This window comes from Petromyzon marinus, chromosome 4, assembly GCF_048934315.1.
Source record: "Petromyzon marinus isolate PM22_M1 ecotype Great Lakes invasive population chromosome 4, UKy_Petmar_22M1.pri1.0, whole genome shotgun sequence".
NCBI lineage: Eukaryota > Metazoa > Chordata > Hyperoartia > Petromyzontiformes > Petromyzontidae > Petromyzon > Petromyzon marinus.
The window spans coordinates 20,856,621-20,877,572 of record NC_133670.1 but is presented as its reverse complement, the minus strand read 5'-3'; the positions used below and the strand labels follow the sequence as shown (position 1 = coordinate 20,877,572).

Genomic DNA, 20,952 nt, shown 5'->3' with positions numbered 1-20,952 from the left:
ACCTATCAGTTGGCTGGATGACGATCTCCCCAAGTGGTGATCACCATCTCTCAAAGGTCTTGCGATTCTAACAATCCAGACAGATGCTGCACAACAGCAAACTTCCATCTGTTCTCTCTCCTTTGGCTGTTGTTGTAACTTTCTGACCGGCCCCTAAACAGCTTCATAGCTCCTCTTCTTTGGTTCTTTCGGTAAAGTCACGTAGAATGAGAATAAAATAATAAATTGATAAAATAAAATAACACAATAATATTCTCACGACGTTATTCTCATTCTACGTGACTTTACCGAAAGAACCAAAGAAGATGAATCATTGCAGTCACGAAAGCTTTAAATCGAAAAGCTTCATAGCTCATTGGATTTCTCCAGGATAAAAACTAAATCCGATTCTGTCAGTCTTGACCACTGCCATGACATCTCTTCAAGTAACGTGTCCTGCCCAAATCGACTCACTTTTCTGAACGATCCATGTTATTATCTGATTCTCATCTCCTTTTTTTTAGGATCTGCGAAATGTGATGGGATCTGAGTGTAGGTGTTCATCTCCCTACACCTCTATGGGTTCTCACCTGGCTATAAATAATGTATCCATTTATAACCATAAATAATAATAAAATTCCATTTATTTTTAAGCCAAGCCTCTGTCAATCTGGATCCTTGTTCACCTTTTCACATCCAAATCATGACATAGAATCAACGAGCAATTATTTACCCGTGACACATCACGGGGAGAGGAAGAAGACCCGAGGGATATACGGAACGGAACAAAAAGGAAAAGGGAACGGGAAAGCGAAGTGGTAAGAGTGGGAGTTAAGAGGCAAATTATGGGAAAAGTAACAGAAAAACGGAAGTAAAAGATCAGGAAAGACGAGGCTAGAGAGGGAGATGTGACATTGAGGGCTTCTACGCTTCACGAGGCAGCGTCTAAATTTTGATTTAAAGCTTTCGTGACTGCAGTGATTCATATTCTTGGTTCTTTCTGTAAAGTCACGTTGAAGGGAAACAATAAAATAAAATATATAAAACAATAAAATTCTCACGTTTCGACTGCAACACAAGCAGTCATCATCATGAGGCTATCCACATATACAAACACAGAGACAATTTCAACCGAGAAGATGGATTCTGGCTTAGCAATCATTGGAAGGATTTGATAAACCATTTCGGGTCTTAATTGATTGTTCACGCTTACGGTGGCTTTCAGACAGCATACATTAATTTTTCGTCTCCCCCCTCCTCTTTTCCGAACATAGATGGACTCGTTCATCTAAACAAACTGTCAAATCGCTCTCCGTGGTGCTAACGTTTAAAAATAAATAAATACAAACCGCCACTTCTTTCAAATGTTCTTGCCGTTGATTTTCACACCTGATGATGACTGCTTGTGTTGCAGTTGAAACGTCGTGATAATTTTATTGTTATATATATTTTATTGTTTCCCTTCAACGTGACTTTACCGAAAGAACCAAGAATATGAGGCAGCGTCTGTTTTCGGAGGGGGCTGGGGATGTGATCACGTGGAAGTCACGTGATTTATGGGAGGCTTGAGCTGATTTGGATATCGAGTACTCGAGACTTTTGTGCAGGGAGTGTGAGCCATTGAGATCACGTTCCTGGTCACCGCGAGTCACTGATTTACCTCTGATTTGATCGGTGTGCTCGACGAATTTTCACATTTATTAAATTCACTTGATGACAAATAACAACACAGTTCAAGCATTTAATATCTGTCTGGCTTTCAATCAAAGACGGCAACTATGAGCAAGGCAATAATACAGTCATACATGTTCTTTTTTTACTTAGCATAAAACAACTAAGCACTAATTATACAAAATGCAGATTCCTTCCTGCAAATTACAAAGTGTCACAATCACAGCACCAAATGAAAATTGCAAATGCAATTTTAATATTATCCCCTCTTGTTAGTGCATTGCCATCGCATTAAAGGAACAGTAGTGCATTAAAGGAACGCTAAAAAATGCATGTGGGAGGAATACACCTCATGGCTTTCACACTTCTCACATTGTACCTCGTGGTAGATGTGTTCCTTTATTTTTTTGAGTCTCACCATCGTACAATGAGGTACAACTGAGCATGCCATTGCCCCAGTTTCTCCTACAGCCCAGGCTGCAGACGAAGATATTGTTGTACTGTACTCTCCGTGGCGCAATCAACTGAGGATGCAATTCGGCAGTGCCCTCAGTTTACAATTGATAGTATCCATTGGTTTTTAGAAGTGTGACTTCTGTGGTGCCATCTCAAGATATTTATTGTCTACGCGAGGTGCACCGGATCATCTCACTTTAACCTACTTTGGAGGTGTTTGGCACGTGGGAAACTGAAAAGAGCAGGAAACATGAATTGACTGAAAATGAAATGTAAGAGTGGATTTCTGTGCAGTCATTGTGACCAAGTTGAAAAGTGCTACACCTAAAGACACGCTTAAATCACCGGTGACTGCCCAGACTTGAAATCATGAACTCTGACAGTGTATTAGCAACCCACACAAACCACCAGCGAATGTGTCTGGTCTAAGCAACAGACATCGCAAGGCGACCCTGCAACCGCTAACGTCTATACCAGTGTCACAATTGTAGAGGTGACAATCACTCGGCAATGGGTCAGGGCTCCCTCCCAATGGGTATACCACTGGAGCTCACTGCACCTACAGCACTACCGCAAACCGTGTCCGTACTCCCACTGCTCACGCTCACAGGGGTGGAGTTGTTAGCCCACAGACCCCGACCACTACACGTCCTTCGTCAGTACCACCAAAGGCGATTTTCAGGTCTTTTATTATGGATGGTAATTGGATGTAACAGAAAGCATGGACGTGATGGAGTTTGAGGGGGGAAGCGGTGTGACATCAAGCAGTGGACCAAGCTCAGCATCGGGAACATCAAGAGTGGACGTGCTGGGATACGTTGACCGGTGACCTCTGAACGTACGTATGTTGAACTTATTTTGCACCATACATAGCCAACCGTGCTAATCGGAGGTGCGGGAAATATAAAGAGCATTGAAACCAGTATCACACATTTGCATTCGTTCGCCATGTAGCAAAAGGTTTTCCCCATCCGCGGCACCGTTGTCTGCGGTGGTCGGCGGTCCGTCAGTTGTGGTAGTAGTACGAGTGGAAGCCGTGGAAGTGGTGCTGTCGACCCGACCGCACGTGGTCGCGCAGGTCCACGGGGTCGCTCCCCGACGCGGCGTGCAGCCGCCTCAGGGCGTCCGACCTGGAGAAGGAGTCCTGCAGCCGGGACAGGGCGCTCTGTGGCCTTGCCCGGTGGTGCCCCGGCACCGGCCTGGCGCCGTCAAGGGCCGAGTGCGGCCGTGGGAAGCCCCACTCGGACCCTGCCCCGCTCCACGGAGCGTTCTCGTCGTTTTTGTGGATTTGGGAGGCGAGACCAAGATTCTCGTGCGCGTTCGGCGCCTCGGCATCGGTGACGTGCGGCGAACGGAAACCAACCAGGCCGTCTTGACAAGCGGCGATTTCGGGCTCCGCCGCGTTGGCTGCTGTGGTCGACCGAGGCATTGCCCTTTCTACTCCCTGCCTGGTCGGCGGTTGGATCGTGGTGGACGCGTTGGCGTCGGCCAGGTGCCGGCAATATGGGGGCACTTTGCCGCATTCGGCACCCGAGCTGTATCTGACATCACCACCGAGACCGTGAGCCGCCGACGCCGCCGCCACCACCTCCTCGTCCTCCCCGGGGTCGTACGCCGTGCCATCACCGGCGGCGGCGTCGGCACCGCTCTCCCCGGCGCACTCCGCCGCCGGCGGATCCGCAAAGTGGAGGTGGGCGGCGAGGCGCCGGGAGTCCTCGACCGATTCCTCCTCCGCCGTGGCACTCCCTCCGCCGGCCTCGAGGGACGCGCACTCCGCCACGAAGCGATCTCGGAGCCAGCCGCTCGCGACGAAGCGAGGCGTGCGCCCGTGCTCGGGCCGAGCAAGAGAGAATTTGGGAAGCGACCTCTCTACCTGCGAAGCGAGGGCGACGCGGTGGTCATCGGCAACGTTCTCGATGATTAGCGCGGTTGGCTGCGTACGGTGCGAAATAGGTGCAACGTGCGTACGTGACTGCGTGCCACACGTAGGCTGCTGCGGGGGCTGACGCCTTCGGCAGAGGGCCGTGGAGCGAAAACATCCATTGCATTTTACTGTGCTCCTAACGTCTATTTTGCCTTCAACCAGCAGTGGATTGACAAAAGGGATGTACTATGCAGTACAAGCCCAATGAAATATATTTGTTAACGAATAAAATGACATAAGACTCCAAACTACATATATATTGTCTGTGCTTTGTAACAACTGTGTTGCTAAGAAGCAACACAACTGCGTTGCTAAAAAGCACAGATCAATACAGAATCAGAATATTTATTTATACTGGAGGAATACGATGAGCTATAAAGCTCTTTTTCACAGGTATCCAAAATGTACAACAACAAACAAGAATATGTAAACAAATCACTTTAAGAAATACATATAAAAATGTACTATTTGTTATCTTACCAGGTAAAGCCCACTGAGCTATTAACTTATTTTTCAGAAGTGACCTGACCACAAATAATAGCTCATCGCCATCCTCGTTGAAGGACACTACACAAAGTGTTGGCCAAGTACAGTCATGCTGTTTGTTTCCAGGGCAGTGTTAATGGTGAAGGTGGTGTTTGCTCACGTGGCCTATCGAAAAATATATTGTGCATAGATTGTCAGAGAACTCTAGATATGGCACAAAAACAGCGTAGGGCATACTCGTTTAAGCTTTCATGTCCATTGATGTCACCCTATGGAGAGGCTCTATCGAGCCCCCTTTAGTCGAGGACCTTCAACCAGCAGTGGCGTGAGTGAGAAATTGCAGGGCTGTCCCTCTAAACCATCAAGAAAACTCCGGTCACCCTCGCACCTGCAACAGCTTTTGGCTAAATTTCGATTTAAAGCTTTCGTGACTGCGAGGATTCATCTTCTTTGGTTCTTTCGGTAAAGTCACGTAGAATGAGAATAAAATAATAAAATGACACAATAAAATTCTCACGACGTTTCGGCCACAACGCAAGCAGCCGTCTTCAGGTGAAAGAGTTTGAAGCTCTGTCGTCCCGACAGGTCTGTACCTTTCACCTGAAGACGGCCGCTTGCGCTGTGGCCGAAACGTCATGAGAATTTTATTGTGTCAGCTTTTGGCTAGCTATCGAACGAAGACGACCACTGCATCCGCGCACTTTCAGATGCACTTCTGGGGCCGTCTGGAACGCTCTTCCTTCCAATATTCGGAAGCCACTGGGAGCTATGCACTTTTAAATCTAAATTGAAAACTAATTTCTTTAGAACTGCTTTTCGTGTTTAGTTTGTTGTCCTTCCCCCGCACCTCCAATTAATTATCACGGTTTGTCTACGTACAGTGCGAAATAATTTCTACATACGTACATACATTAGCACCTTTAACATTTGAAGCATGCCACAAATCTTAATTTAAAATTTGAATGGCTCACACAATCATTTGGATCTATTCTATTCAAGCCACGCTCAAGCCCATCGCGTGCCAATGACCATGGCGTACGCTTGGGGGTCGCTTTCTTCAATCACAGTACCAGTTTGTTGCTTGGTGCTTTTCCACTTCTCAAGCTCCACAGCAGCTTCAGGTGGTGATCATCCAAGAGAATGGGATTCATTGGTCCGTGACCTATGAACAATAACAATGCGTGCACCGTACTGACTGCATATGGTGCAGATGACATATGGTGATTTATACGATGGGGTAACAAATAAGGAAGTATTTTCGGACTCGGCAGGTTTTTTTTATTACAAACAATTGCCACCAGTTGCTAACAATGCCTTCACGGTGAGGCCAAAAAATAATTATCAAGCAAGAGGCAACCTCCATCTCCTCTCCCAGACAACGGCTGCTTGCAAAGTTAATTGGCAATGGGCATCAACGTTTTACATCCGAAAATCCACGCCTTTAAGGAAATGTTGCAGGTGTGTATGTTAATTGTCTCCACAATGACCCAATGCTTTGCAACTCAGGTTGAGAGTGTTTAAGCATTAGCTCTGCTGTCCGTGTTGTAACGGGGGGAGGGGGGGGGGCACCATACCCCTGTTAACCATGGCCCAAAATGAACGAAACTTCATGCTGAAGTAGCGTTGCTCTTAAGGAATAACCCTGAAGAAAGGCAGATAAATGAATCAACGTGCTGCCCGAAAACCTGAAGACGAAAGAACAAAAGCAAAAAGGACTGTGTATGCAAATATGCAATCGCCTTTTGCCGGCTCAGCTGCCCCCTCCACACGAATGAAATGCTTCCGAAGACAACGCGCTCGCAGGAAAGCGTGTCACAAGCCACACGTGTGCGCATTACTTATTCTCACTCGCTTCTTAACGCTTCGGTGTTGTCTCCCCTCAGCCGGTGCGATTGCGGTGCGATTGCGGTGGGATTGCGGCGTCCGCACCGGTGAAGTTGAGTGTGTAGTTGGAGCGCCAGCGGCAGCGCTCCACGTTCCGTGCCTCGGTGGCCGTGCGGGGGCCCGGAGTCATCTCCCGTGGTCGTGGGTTGGGTGCGACGGTCTTTGGCGGCGTCGGGTAGAACACCTCCCTGGGGAAGCCCGGGCCTGTGGGCATCTACACCAACCAGACCACAACAACAACGACGGCAGCCATCGCCGATCGCTACTAAGTGACAGCATGGATATCAACATCAACCGGGTCGGTAACATTTTCAATAATTCTGCTCCCGGCACACCACGTGCAGAATACCTCTCGCTACGGCTGTGGCTACTCGTCACGTGCCACCTGCTCCAAAATGAAACCGTGAGCGAGGGTCATGTCGCAACAGTGTCCGTGCCAGGCTAGGTGAATTTTGTGGCAGTTTTAAACTCCATAATAGAGTTTTTTTTGGGTTAGATCACGTAAATATATACATGTGTCGTTAAAACCCGCCACCACCCGACACAGCCAGCTAGTAAGGGTTGTCACGTAAACAGAACATGCCAATTCGTCACTAGTACAGCACACCGGTGTGTTGGAGAGCCAAGCCACAACATTTACAATCTGAGTACGACGTTACGCCAATAATTTAACAAGCTTCATCAGCTACAACTAGCTTCGTCGCCTGATGAAGCTAGTTGTAATACTGGTAGGAACCTCCTGGTTACACCAGCCCACAGGGGATTATTGTGTCCGTCCGTCCGTCGTGCATCTAAAAATGGGAGGGGTGGAGCTGGGTGGAGAGGGGAGGGTGTGGAGGGGCTGGGTTGGGAGGGAGGGGCTGGGTGGGGAGGGGAGGGTGGGGAGAGGCTAGGTGGGGAGGGTGGGAGGGGTGGGGCTGGTGGGGTGGAGCTGGGTGGGGAGGGGCTGGTCACCCCGTGGTGCCCTTATAAAACTCAACGTTTCACCTACTCACACCGGCTTGTGCCCGCCCTCACAGTTGGGCATATTTGCGGAATACACCAGACCGCCGTTGACCCTGGCCATTGACCGAGCAACCCAACGTTCCTACCAGCTCCCTCCGCAGGAATGTGTTTACTGGCAAAGTGCCGTACTCATTTTGTAAATGTTGTGGCTGGCTCTCCAACACATCTCTATTATGGATGATATTGGTCGCGAAAGCCTACGTGTTCAACAGTTTTCAACTGTTGGAAGTGTTGAAGGCTTGCTGGCAGGGAGTCATGGGATAGACCAAGGTGTTATTAGTCTGTAAGCCAGAACATAAATTGGTACCACTTGAAGTAAAAAAGCCTTAAGTACAGTAGTACCAATTTATTTAAATAGAAAATAACAATAATTTGATAACTCAATTCGAATGGTTGTCACATAATTCACCGTTATTGGCCACTTTAGAGAAATTGGAACCACGAAATTTATGCCACCTCACGTGTTAGCAACAAGAGAAAATATCTGGCCTGGGCTGATGGGATTATATGGGTTAGCTGACTGAGACAACTGGCAGATGCACCCACCACCTGTGCTACAGAGCACAGGCGGTGGACAAAGACCCCCCATATAGCCTGACCAGACTGTTGAGGCAAGTGCTGTTAGCGCGTAGCACCTATGCAGGCCGGCACGGCACACGAGGGGGTGGGTGGCCAACACCATGCACGGCCGCCGTTGTCTCTCCAGCGGCGATGTTTGCACACCACACCAGGTACTCATTTGAGACTGAGTCCACCTAGGAGAGGCCCGTAACCGGTTCAGATAATCAGGCTGCGTACACACACACTCACCCAGCAGCGCGACACACCAACCACTCGTACTGCGCTCTGGGACACGCGATGCAACGGCACGGGGGCCACGGGCTGCGCTTGCACCCTCGCCAGGCACACGCGGTGCTCCGTGATGCCTTTTCGGATTGCACCGCGCACTAACATCTCACCACGGTGGCGAGATATTAACTACCTCGCCGGGTACACAGGAAGTCGTGGGTTCGATCCCGACCAAGGCGCTTGTATATTTGGAGCTTTCATGTTCTCCCGGTGGTCGTGTGGATTTTTCTCCAGCTCCTACCGTATTTGGCTGCTATAATTTTCCACGTGATAAGCCACTGTGTTGAGCTATCATTTGTGACCAGGTCGCATCTGAAAAAGAGTTGTCTAGCGCAGTGGGCCTTACCTGGTAAAATATAAAAGTGTTTAGTTTAGTTTCATCGCCAGACGTTCCGCTCCACTTGCTTCAGCTCGTGAAGAAACTACCAGCATTGTGTAGGCTGAACTATGTTGCGGTACAACCCTAAACAGGAACTCCGAAGCCATACAACACAATTGCAAAAAAACCCGACCTTGTAGGCGCACCTCTGATTAGCAAGGTTGGCTACATATGGTGCAAAATAAGTTCAACATACATACATTTCAAGATATTTGTTCATGACATGTTCTGCACGTATAGACGTTAAAATGGCACTGGCGAGCTCATAAATGTATTAATATATTGTTACGATTGTGTTTTATATTTTAAATAAAGTGATCGTACATATCCGTTTCATAAACAGCGTGTAGCTCGCCAGGCTTCGCGTCAATTCAAGACGAAACAAATTACCTTTCCAATCACGTGGCTCATTTACAATGAAAATATATGCGTGATAGTTATTGAGAGGAAGAGGCAGTTACCATAAATTATAATGTTCTGTTGGTCAAATACAATAAAAAATCACATTCGGACCTGAAATAGTAATCGAAACGACCACTGCAACTAACCGTAATCAATTTCAATTTTGCCTAATATGAAGCTTAAATCAATGACTAAACACCGTGTAAATGAAGTACGCAAGCCAATGCCACATATTATTATTGGTAAACTGGGTTCCATGGCTGAGCCTGCATAGAAAGTATATACATATATATACTTCAGTGATTGAATGAATGGCCAAACCACTTGGAATGCGCCCAATCCCATCCGATCTGAGAAGCTAAGCAGGGACAGAACCCTACGCAGCGTCACTTAAAATCTGTTTCGGACACCAAGGTCTCAAACTGCTACAGCCTCACATCGGTTCTCTTCTGTCGCCTCCTCGGTGTGGAACTTTTGTCCCTTTGCACATCCGCAACATCAAATGCACTCTGACTTTCAGGAAGCATCTGTTTGGTCAGGGCTTTCGGGCAGCCCTGAGCTTGGATTCCGTGCATCCGAGTTGTTGACTTGTCTGCAAAATTTGCCGAGTTATAAATGTCGTCATTATTATCATCAAGCCTGGATAATGCCTGCATGGTTGATCAGCAGGCACAAGCACGTGTACAGTCGTAGGCAGTGTGTGCGGCACGAGGTCAGTGCATAAATCTCCACTGCATACCCCCCTCCACCCATACCTTCACCTACCCGCACTGACCGGTATGGTGAAGTATGGACACATAAATCTGCACGGCAAGGGGAGGCCCTCATCCGGCGGTGGATTCACAAGTGGGCTGTACATGCATGAATGCCATAGGCAATGATGACAACTCGCACCGCCGATTAGCACAGTTGGCTACGTACGGTGCGAAAGAAGTTCAACATACGTACAACTCTGTTAGGAGTTTCTGACCTCCGGCCCTCGTGGCTCTCAGGGCCCGGCTCTATGTAATCTCCTGGTCGTCTCCTGGATGGCCTTACCTGGTAGAAACCGTGGTCTCCTGGCCACTGGCTGCACCGCTCCACGGGCTCCGCCATTACGACCTCGTATCGGTAGGGACCCCCTGCAGAGACAGGCCGATATGCCAGGTTAGCCATCGCGCTAAGCGTCACCGGATTGCGCAGGGAACCAGTTAGGGCAACGCTGACCATTGTGGCGAGTCGGCCGAAACGTGGGGGGGACTTTACTCCCTTGTGCCACGGTGGCGAGATGTTAACTACTTTGCCTGATATGCAGGAGGTCGTGGGTTCGATCCAAATCCTGACACCTGTATTATTGAAGTGGATTTCTGTCCGGGGCCTCCGGTTTTTTCCTCCACATTTAGATACATGCGCTTAGAGTATTTGGCTGCTACTGTATAAATGTCCACACGCGAAGCCACTTTGTTGAGCTATTATCTGTGGCCAGGTCGCTTCTGAAACAAGAGCTAACTAGCTCAATGGGTCTTACCTGTTAAAATAAAAATTGTTTAGTTCAGAAAGCGTTCTCTCCTTTGACCTTGATAAGTCTAATTATACGCGTGAGTGGCTCTACGAAAGAATTAACCGCACGAGTTGAACCGACTTAGCGGGGTAGTCTATTTTGACAACCACATAGTTATACACGAAGCTTGTGATTTTACGATCCCGAGGCACAAGCGTCACTGCGGTGGTCACCTTTGGTTTTGGAGAGGACCGTGATGGGTCGTGGCAGAGCCGCGCGCTTCCCGGCCCCTGCGTGGCTGCCCTCCTCGGGCTCGGGAGCGTCTGACGAGGGTAGCAGGGCCAGGCGTGAGACGTGCGAGGCGAAGGGGTGCTCCCGCGGGAAGGGGCAGCGCGCCTGGTGCTGCCTTCACGCGAGACGCGGAGACACGGCGAGAGACACGGGGGAGACGTGGCGAGAGACACAGGCACGTGGTGAGAGACACGGAGACACGGCGAAAGACACGGAGACGTGGCGAGACCCGCGGGGAGTAGTGGCGAGAGACACAGACACGTGGTGAGAGACGCGGAGACACGGCAAGAGACACGGAGACGTGGCGAGACCCACGGGGAGAAGTGGTGAGAGACACAGACACGTGGTGAGAGACGCGGAGACACGGCGAGAGACACGGGGAGACGTGGCGAGAGACACAGACACGTGGTTGAGACACGGAGACACGGCGAGAGACACGGGGACGCGGCGAGCACCCCACGGGGAGAAGTGGTGAGAGACACAGACACGTGGTGAGAGACACGGGGAGACGTGGGGAGACACAAGGAAAGACGTGGTGAGACATGGTGAGACACACGGACACGTGGTGAGGCATACAGACACGTGGTGAGACATACGGAGACACGGTAAGGGGCACTGTTGGGTGGTGAGACACACGGTGAGACATGGTGAGACACACGGACATGTGGTGGGACATACGGAGACATGGTGAGACACGGAGACCCGGTGAGTCATAGAGACGTGGTGAGCCACACGGTGAAATGGTGAGGCACTGAGACATGGTGATACCACCGTCACAAGTCCTGTGCAACCCAACTCACCTGCCTATCTCTATTATAACTACATCAATATAATAGTTGACTACCATTTGCCTATCCACGGGGAGATGATGGCCTCCCCACACTGTGTCAGTCATGGGGGTTACGTGACCACACCCCAACACGGTGGTGAGTGTGGGTTGGTGAAGGGGGAGAGCATGCAGATGGCAACATAGAAGTATGGTACAACGGTAAATGTTGCCACACTATCCTCTGCTGCCCATAATATAGCACGGTCCCACAACCGCCTACGGAGAACTGACACGCGCATGTTCGTCATCCATCCAATAATACCCAGGCTCAACCCTGCTTATCTTCCGAGAACTGACGCATTCCGGACGATTTGGCCATAGGCGCTGCGGCTTACAGCGAGTGTCAAATGACAGTACACGGGACAGGAAGGGTGGGCCTGTGTTGTTTATGAAGATGAGGCCACCAATTAGCTGGCACCTTTAAAATTCTTACGGTCTCTGAGGACACTTTACAGTTCACATTTACACTTAAATGAGACCCATGTCATCTCCTGCCATGAGCCACCGTCAGGCGATTGGTTCTGTATCAACAGCGCCAACCCAAGCCCACTAGTCATCATCTCCTGTATCTTTAGGATTCCCCGTTTGTGTAAAAACGAATTGGAATTTACAGCGCTTTGTCAGTCTACTGCTGAGTGAATGCCTCCCCACGCTGCGTCAAACCAGGGCCGGATTCAGGCAGGGGGCTTTAGGGGCTGCAGCCCAGGGGGCCTCCACCAGCTGGAGGGCCTCCAGAGATGAAGTGAAAAGTTATTTCAGTTGTGAATGCTGAATTTTATTTGTTGTTAGCCTCGTAAAAAATTTTTTTTAGTTTTTCTTTAACTTTGTTTTCCTTTTGAAAATATTACTGGGGGCCTCACAGTCACCTGTAGCCCAGGGGGCCTACACAATCTCAATCCGGCCCTGCGTCAGACGTAGGGATTGTCTGGTCATACTTCTCCACGCTGGTCAGTGGGGATTGGTGAAGGGGGGGGGGGGGAGGAAGAGGGTGAGACTGGGTCAGAAATCACTCGACATTGATAGCCGTGGCCGGGGAATCGAACGCAGATCCGTCGGGTTCATAGCGCAGTGCACTAACTACTGCACCACCGCTTTACCACGGTTTTTTTCGCAACCTCAATAATCCGCGATGACAACATCAATGTGTTTCTTTCCTTTCAGTTAGAGAAACAAAACACCCTTTTAATATAAAGTTCAAAGGTTCCCTGAAGCAGTAACAATGCACTCGTCTCTATGGACACTCGCAGCCAAAAAGTGTGTGTGTGTATGGGCAATGTGTACAAGTTTGTACTTGTACAAGAATGAGCGAATATTGACACATGCGTGAGTGTCTGTGAAATTCACGAAACCATCGCACTGGTTTGTCGACTTTGGTTTTTAGGAATGAAAATGTTTTTTTTTACGAACGCGTGAGCTTAACCAACTGCAAAGATTACAAACAAATCCCCGAGCGCCACAAGTGTAACTTGGCAGGTCCCCATGTCGTTTTCAGTGTACGCGTACTTACAGGACACATTTGACTTTTTCACATCGTGAAGGCATCTCAGTTGATATAACAAAAATTTGCATCGTAAAAACCTACTCAACAACGCCCGCGCTAATTGAGTAAATCCTACAGGAATTACTCTCATGCAAGTTGTAAGCGCTGTAGTTTATATGTAGATAGACGATAGATTTGATTCATTTCAGCAGGAAGGGCCCAATGAGCCGTCAGGCTCTTGTTCCACGAGCGTCCTTGCGATGGTGTATATGTCATGACATGGCACGGATGTTAGTTATCCATGCACGGTCACATAGGTCACGATACAAAAACAGCAAGTATCGGTGCATGCGTCACGTGTTACAGGATTAGGGTACTGGTTGAAAATGTAAAAAAAAAACTAAAATATGTTAATAAATGCGTGATTTGTGAAGGAGAAATAAGATTCGTTACTCACTGGATGAGCGATTCCTGTGGCTTGGGAAGACTGAAACGACAGAGACACCGCATTCCAAACTGCTGCTGTCAAGGCCGCAAGGATATTCGTGACAAACGGGAATTGAGGTAGATATGAAACAGTGCCACAATAATATGGCACAATAATCTCAATCAAGCCCGTTGACTTTATAACCCGGTAATAACCCAATTGCGACTGAAGGTCTCTTTGTAATCTGAGACCTGGGTTAGAAGACAAGAACTGCACCACAAAGCATAACTCAAAGTACAAAAAACAGAATATGATGAACATAACGATCTAGACAGATATAAATTGAAAAAAATAAAGGCATTGGAAGTGTATCTCGTCTAATTTGTGAATATTTGTATAGTGTTAAGGACTATACAATGATCACCAGGTCTTCGTGTGTACTGCATTACCGTGCGTACAGTATTTGAAATGCTTTGCAAGATTGTACGCATATACACCGGGTTTATTGAAAGTGATTGTACAATTGTTTATTATGCTAAAACGTTTAATTCTGTCCTGTAGAACGAAACATTTAGTCAAAGCATTTGTTGAACCGGGAGAGAACTCAAGAGACCATGCCAGTCTCATTCGCAAGAGTCACCAAAAACGAGATGAGAAAAAAAGTACGGACAATTAAGCGAACAGAAAACAGCCCAAAACACAACTGTGCCACACGAGAAACAGATAAAATTGCACGAACGTAAATCTAAAATGACTTTGGTCGCTCACACAAACCTGTTGAATGCAGGGTATGGCATCTCAATGCCCACGGGAAACGAGTTTCACAACATCCGTGCGATCCACCAACCACAGGGCTGGATTACAGGCATGTGGAGAGCCACCACTGCCCGCCAAATGCTCTCAATTTGTTGCATATCCTTCCTCCAGCAGTTGACAGACAATGTCTGACGATGATGATGGTGATAGTAGATTGCAAATTCAAACAGCTTGGCTATAGAGCATGCGGCAAAGCCAGTGCAAGGGCTGTGCGCGCCTTTGCCTGTCCCCTCTGGGTGTGTCCAATGCATGTGTGCTACATGTCGTGTCACGTATGACCACAGGCGTGCGGAACACGTGTAAGCGGCGGGCACTCACAGCTGGTCGTTGGAGCGGAGATTGCTCCTCTTGAGCCGAGTCAAATCGTAGCACTGCTCGATGCGAATCCCACTGCCCTTCGCAAGAGAGTACACAATGTACACACCAACCCAGCGCACGTTACATTACATTGAGGGACAATGCCAGGAACGCGTGGATTAGAGAAACGTACATTTCCCAAGCTAGAGACTACATATGGACCGCTCATAGAAGTAATCGAGTTGAGCAGAACTCGTTTCTGGAAGGGATGATGGCTGAATCCCAGGTTGTGTCTACCGTGGAGATGAAATTAAATCCGCTCGTGTGCGTGTGCTGTTTCGACTGTTTCATCGCAAGACCTCGAGAGATGGCGACAGCTCGGGAAAGGCCTTCATCCAGCAGTGGATCGATCATCGCTGATAAAAATGCAGTGACATATTTATAACGTATATCCACGTGCAAGCACCTGCCCAATCACATTGATGTAGTGTCAATTAAACCAGAAACACAGTCAAATTAAACTAGTTGCCCTGCCGTGGAGTCCCGAAAAATATATATTTGAGCATTTGTGTTGCTTGAAATCAACCAACTTCATAGATAGCAAGAAACCTCTCTGCTCCCCCTAGCGGTGGTTCTGTGAAGTCCATCGTCTGAACGCCTTCTCAACGTTTGATTTAAAGCTTTCGTGACTGCAGGGATTCAAATTCTTGGTTCTTTCGGTAAAGTCACGTAGAAGGGAAACAATATTATTATATTATTATTGTTTCCCTTCTATTATTATATTATTGTTTCCCTTCTACGTGACTTTACCGAAAGAACCAACAATATGAGTCTTCTCAACTGTTTCGGTTATTCAACATAAACAAGCTCCTTTCTGCTAAATCCAGTGGCGCACCTGCAGCCCTATCTATGTTGGAGGTGGCAAATTGGTTTTCGCTAAAGCACAAGTCACTCCAGTTGAATTAACATTTTTTTGCTATTTATGAAAATATTTCACATGGGAAACCCCTTGAGATGAATAATCCCGATTTGTAAGGGCATCCAGGGCGTGTCACTACGCAATCGCGTAGTGGCACGTAAACACAATTTGTATCTAAAATGACACATTGCGGTGTATTGATTCTTTGCACGAAGACGAATTGGCTCGCACAGAGGCCCATGTGCTCACACTGAGACCCACAAAGAGACCTACGGGCTCGCACAGAGAACCATGGAGTCGCACAGAGACCCACATTGAGATCGATGGGCTCACACAGAGACTAATCGAGCTCATTGTATACAATTTCACGTGAAAAATGTCATGGTCTGACATGCAACGTCTGTCTATTAAAATCATGTGAGGGCGGGGGGGGTGCAACTGCTCATTTTGCCCCCCACCCCGCTGCGTTGCCCCTCTTATCCCAAGCGACCCCCGCACCTTGGCACGGGGTCACCTCCGAAGCCGTAGTGCAAATGTCCCCTGGCCGCGGTGGTCCCAGACTCGCGGCCACACGGAGGCCTCTCCGGGCTGGGGGTTGGAGGGACACGGGCCCTGGCCGCTTCGTACCTGAGTGGGGGGGGGGGGCACACGGCGGAAGGAGGCAGGGAACGGTGAAGCCTTCTGCAAAAAAAAAACATCCTGCCTCCATTCACCATCTAAAGCAGGGGGTCAGCAACCAAAATAACAAGAAGAGCCTCGATATTTCGAGAGCCCGCGCTGCCACGTGAATACGAGAGACGGCGGCTGCTTTAATAAATGACGTTTCACGAAGCAGCCCTTCAAAGAGCCGCACGCGTGTTGCCGAGCCCCTGGAGCTAAACAAACACCCTCGTGGACGCTGCGCGGGACAGAATGTTGGGGCTTCGTGATTTTGTTTCCTTTCTGTGGCTGTCTGGGTCAGGTGACGCGTGTTTTGGCGGTGGGTGGAAATTCCACGTTCTTGTGACCGTGACCGGTATATCTCAGCACAGCACAGTATATGGGTGGGGGGAGGGGTGGGGGCATTGAGAGTTTAACTTTTGCTCGGATTGCCCTGGAGGAATGATAGATGGGCCACGTCTCATCCCAGCCCAACTAGGAATTGAATTCGCAACGTTACTTGACTTGTGCGCTGTATACAGAGCATATAACATACACCCAACCTCTCGGTTTGGCCGAAACATCGAGAAGTTCATACTCTAACGGCAATACAAAACAAATATTGTAGTATACAGTATATGTACTGTACCTGTAAAACACTATTTTATATATCCCCTTTGTGTGCAGCAGAGGGCAGTGTAGCAAACACCCATTAACGTAATGTATGCAACTATGCAACTTCCACGCTCACGTCGAATTCTCACAAACCTTCATCAACACGTAATGGCCAGCCCGGTGAGGTATGGTCAAATACCAAATTCTAGCGGCACGGCGTGGGGAATACCCTTAATCCAGCAGTGAATTGACCATGACTACTGCCGATGAAGAATTGTAACTGCACTGAGCCAGCGAACAGCTGCTAGCCATTGTGACCAACTCGGTCGCGTCGCCACTGACTACTGTGTATCGAGAGCGTGCAGGCGGTGCAACTGCACCGGGACCGATGGGGACCGAGGGGCTCATGGGCCAGGCTACGCAGAGGCGAGGGGGGCCGGGGGTGTAATTGGAGAGGGGAGGGGGCCCCAATGAATCCCTTGACACCAGCAGGGCCCTGGTGCCAACAACGACATTTACATCGGTCTGGAGTGCCCTCCCAGGGCTCAGCAGTCAAAATAACAATAAGAGGCATTCCTTTAGAATCCGTTAAATAAAAACGTAATAATTCAGGAGCCACAATGCCACGTGAATACGACGAAGCAGCGGTTCTTAAAGAGCCACGTCATGCCCCTCCAGAGCCGCAGGTTTGCCGACCTCTGGTCTGGACCAATGTACCAAACCCGTGTATGATATTAGCATCTGTACCAACGAACGGTGTCGTTTTTTCTTCTTCTTCTTCAATGATAGGCCAAGATCAAAACCTAGCACAGCACAACAACCTCAAAGCACAGTTATTGCTTTGTGTTGCGATCGAACCGTCGTGAACTATTATTTTTCTACCTACGTGACTTTACCGAAAGAAAACAAAGAGTATGGGATTCCTTCAGTCACGAAACCTCCAAATCAAGATGAGAGGACGCGATTCCGTCAGCAGTGAGCGTTCGCAAGCAAAGTAGAAATCGCGTAATTGTTGCGACAGTTCCCTTTTTTTAACATTTTGCCTGAGAAACGAAGGCAAACGCGCCACGCGGTGACTTAGGGCCGCCGTGCGGTTTGTACGTTCGCGTGTGCAAAAAGGGTGACGTTAACCCCGTTCATCTTCTTCGTTCTCTCGGTAAAGTCACGTAGAATGGAAATAAAATAATAAAAAATAAAACGTAATAAATTTTTATTTTGTTTTGTTTTATTTGTATTCTTATTTTATTTTGTTCTATTTGTATTATAATTTTTTTATATAAATAAAAACACCGTTTAAAAATAAATAAATGCAAACCGCCACTTCTTTCAAATGTTTCTTGCCGTTGGTTTTTTCACACCTGATGATGACCGTTTGTGTTATGGTCGAAACGTCGTGAGAATTTTTATTGTTTTATATATATATTTTATTATTTTATTGTTTCCCTTCAACGTGACTTTACCGAAAGAGCTACTGATATAATAATAAAATAATAAAAATAAAACATAACATTTTATTTTATGTTTTATTTGTATTATTTTATTTCCATTCTACGTGGTGACTTTACCGAAAGAACCGAGAAGATGAATCCCTGCAGTCGCGAAAAATTTAAATCGAAATTTAACCCCGTTTCTAACTCTCGGAACGGGTTAATAGATTCTGGCCAACGGTGAACGGTTTTCAACGTTGTCGGTTTGACAACGCGATGGGAAACGTAACATTTAACTTCACTTTAAAAACGATACATTTATATTATGTTTTCCAACTCGGACTCCCTCTCTCTCTCTCGAAGAGCCCGACTTGCCATACATTTCCACGTGATGAGCCACTTGTTCGAGCTCTCATCTGTGGCCAGTTCGCTTCTGAATAAGAGCGACGTAGATCTGTGCGTCTCACCTGGTTAAACGCAAACAAACAAACGTAGCTTTTAGTTTCGTTTTAGCGTTTCGCACGCACCGTCCTGGCGAAACGGTGACCCTGGGCGGCAACTGCATCGGCGTGAACTCCTGGCTCGACTGGAAAGTCCTCGACAGCGGTCTTCTTGCCCGACTCGCCACGACCACGGCTGCCGCTGCTCCCTGGAGGTCGCAGCAGTAGTCACCCATGGTGGACGGGCGGTGAAATGTGGTGGTGACCTTGTGGGCAGCGAGCAGCAGCAGCAGCAGCGGGCAAGAGCGAGCAGTGAGCTCACATAACCGCACGGGAGCTGAGAGGAAGTCCGAGGAAGGAGGAGGAGGAGGTTTAAGGGATTCAGAATGCGCGTGCACGCACGGAAGGGCTTCACCACGGCAACGCGCGGGGGCGATGGTTGCGGCCGTGACTCTCCGCGTCGCTCCGGGCGGCGTCACCGGGCTGTGAAGGATGGGGTTGGGAGAGGCGGGGTAGGGTGGCCTCTCGTCTATGCGTCTATGTGTGTGTGTGTACGTTGAACCTCTATAGTACGTTGAACTTGTTTGTCACCGTATGTGGCCAGCCGCGCTAATTGGAGGTTGCTGGGGTCATCGTTACCTGGAGATTACTACAACAGATAACAACCCACCTCCCCCGAGACGCTCACTCATTATACCATCGCCTTCATCAGGGCGTCATTGCAGCCGGGTCTGTCGGAGTCGACGATCCTGAAATACAAAAATAATCCGCTCCCGGAACAACACATCCGGTGTCAACTCACGTGCCGACTCGTGTCTACCAGTGACCCGAAAATATATTCGGTGATACATTAAGTCCCGATCATCATTGGCCGTGTACTATTGCAGCTACTTTTGTGTTGTCAGTCCACTGCTGAACGAGGGCCTCCCCCACACCGCTGCGTTTGAGCAATCCCATTAATCCATAAATGCGATTATTTTTGGCTTGTCATCTCTTTTGAGTTGATCGCGACATTTCTCCGTAGGGCGCTCGCCGTTGCCAAAATTGGCAGCTTTTTTTTTTCAACCCCGGCAATTAATTTGTCACGCCAAAGTGTCAATCAATTCCCGGGATCACCAACGCACCCGAGCGGTGACATCTCACGGCAAGTCCACACCTGAGCGATCGTGGTCGCAAGCAACCGAATCGCGTTTGTGTCGACGTCTCTGCAAACCACGATCATCGTCAAATATTTACCCACCCGAAACACACCGCGTCCAGTATACGTGCTTTGTACAGGGTGCTTTAAAAAAAAAGTGAACACTTCCGAGAATTTGCAAAAAAAATGCCACAATGAATGTGCCCTCCGGGCTCTGCAGCTCACCTGGAGAAAATTCCAGGCACGTGTTGACAACGATGGCGAACAAGTGGAGACTCTTTGACTTTTTGAAGCTATTAACATTACATTTGTTTTCATGCTACAGTGTATCATCCGTTCGTTTTCCATTCAAAACGACAGTCCCATAAAAAGTGTTAACAATGTTTTGAAGCACCTTGTGTATGGCAGCCGCGAAACTCTGGTTGAGCAACTTGTCGCTCCGGTGTGGACCAACCGGAACAACTCACCCCACCGACGACGGAAAATCAACCCGCGACACCCAACTCAAAAAGTAGTGTAAATACGTATACGGCATGTGTCTGAAACATCAGCACTAGGCGAGACAAAGACGGCCGGGCGTGATGTTAGCCACGCCACCACATCTCCCGCCGTGCGTGCTGGCCTGAATAATAACGTTCGCTAACAACACTTGCACCAGCAGTCTCTTAGACTCAATACAGTGAAGGTGCTTTGTTTCGTCTCTGTGTATGGTCGCGCGTGTGTATTTTGCAATGTGTGCACGCGCTTGTGTCTTGCGTCGCCATCATCATAACTCCTGGAATGGGAAGGTATGGAGTCACTTTTGATCAACCCACTGCTGAATGAGGACCTCTCCACGCCGTCCGGCTCGTGGTAGATTATTTGACCAAACTTGAACGCTGGTGGGTGCGGGTTTGAAGGCGTAGCAGTACAGGACGACGATATATACGATTTCCGCTCTTCCCTTTTATTGCCCGCAACGCGACAGCCTGTAATATATGTAGAGGATGTTCGAGACATTCTCACACACAAACACCACACAACCACGGGTTGTTTTTTTGTGTTTTTTGCGGTTGCACCCGATTCAGGAGCCGAATGGCTCACAGGGCTGTACCAAATAAATGAAACTGGAACTGAAGG

The 20,952-nt window shown here is 48.5% G+C and overlaps 1 protein-coding gene across 1 annotated transcript; it reads right to left on the bottom strand.

Moving 5' to 3' along the window:
• Positions 1-1,656: 1,656 nt before the first annotated feature.
• Positions 1,657-19,209, bottom strand: SPMIP4 (sperm microtubule inner protein 4). Its single transcript, XM_032945628.2, has 9 exons — positions 18,783-19,209; positions 16,073-16,201; positions 14,677-14,748; positions 13,573-13,602; positions 10,749-10,921; positions 10,074-10,156; positions 6,446-6,614; positions 5,587-5,678; positions 1,657-3,979 (listed from the first exon to the last, which is right to left on the bottom strand). The coding sequence occupies exons 1-9, from the start codon at positions 18,929-18,931 to the stop codon at positions 3,113-3,115; spliced, it is 1,764 nt and encodes a 587-aa protein (XP_032801519.2). The 5' UTR covers positions 18,932-19,209; the 3' UTR covers positions 1,657-3,112.
• Positions 19,210-20,952: the final 1,743 nt, after the last annotated feature.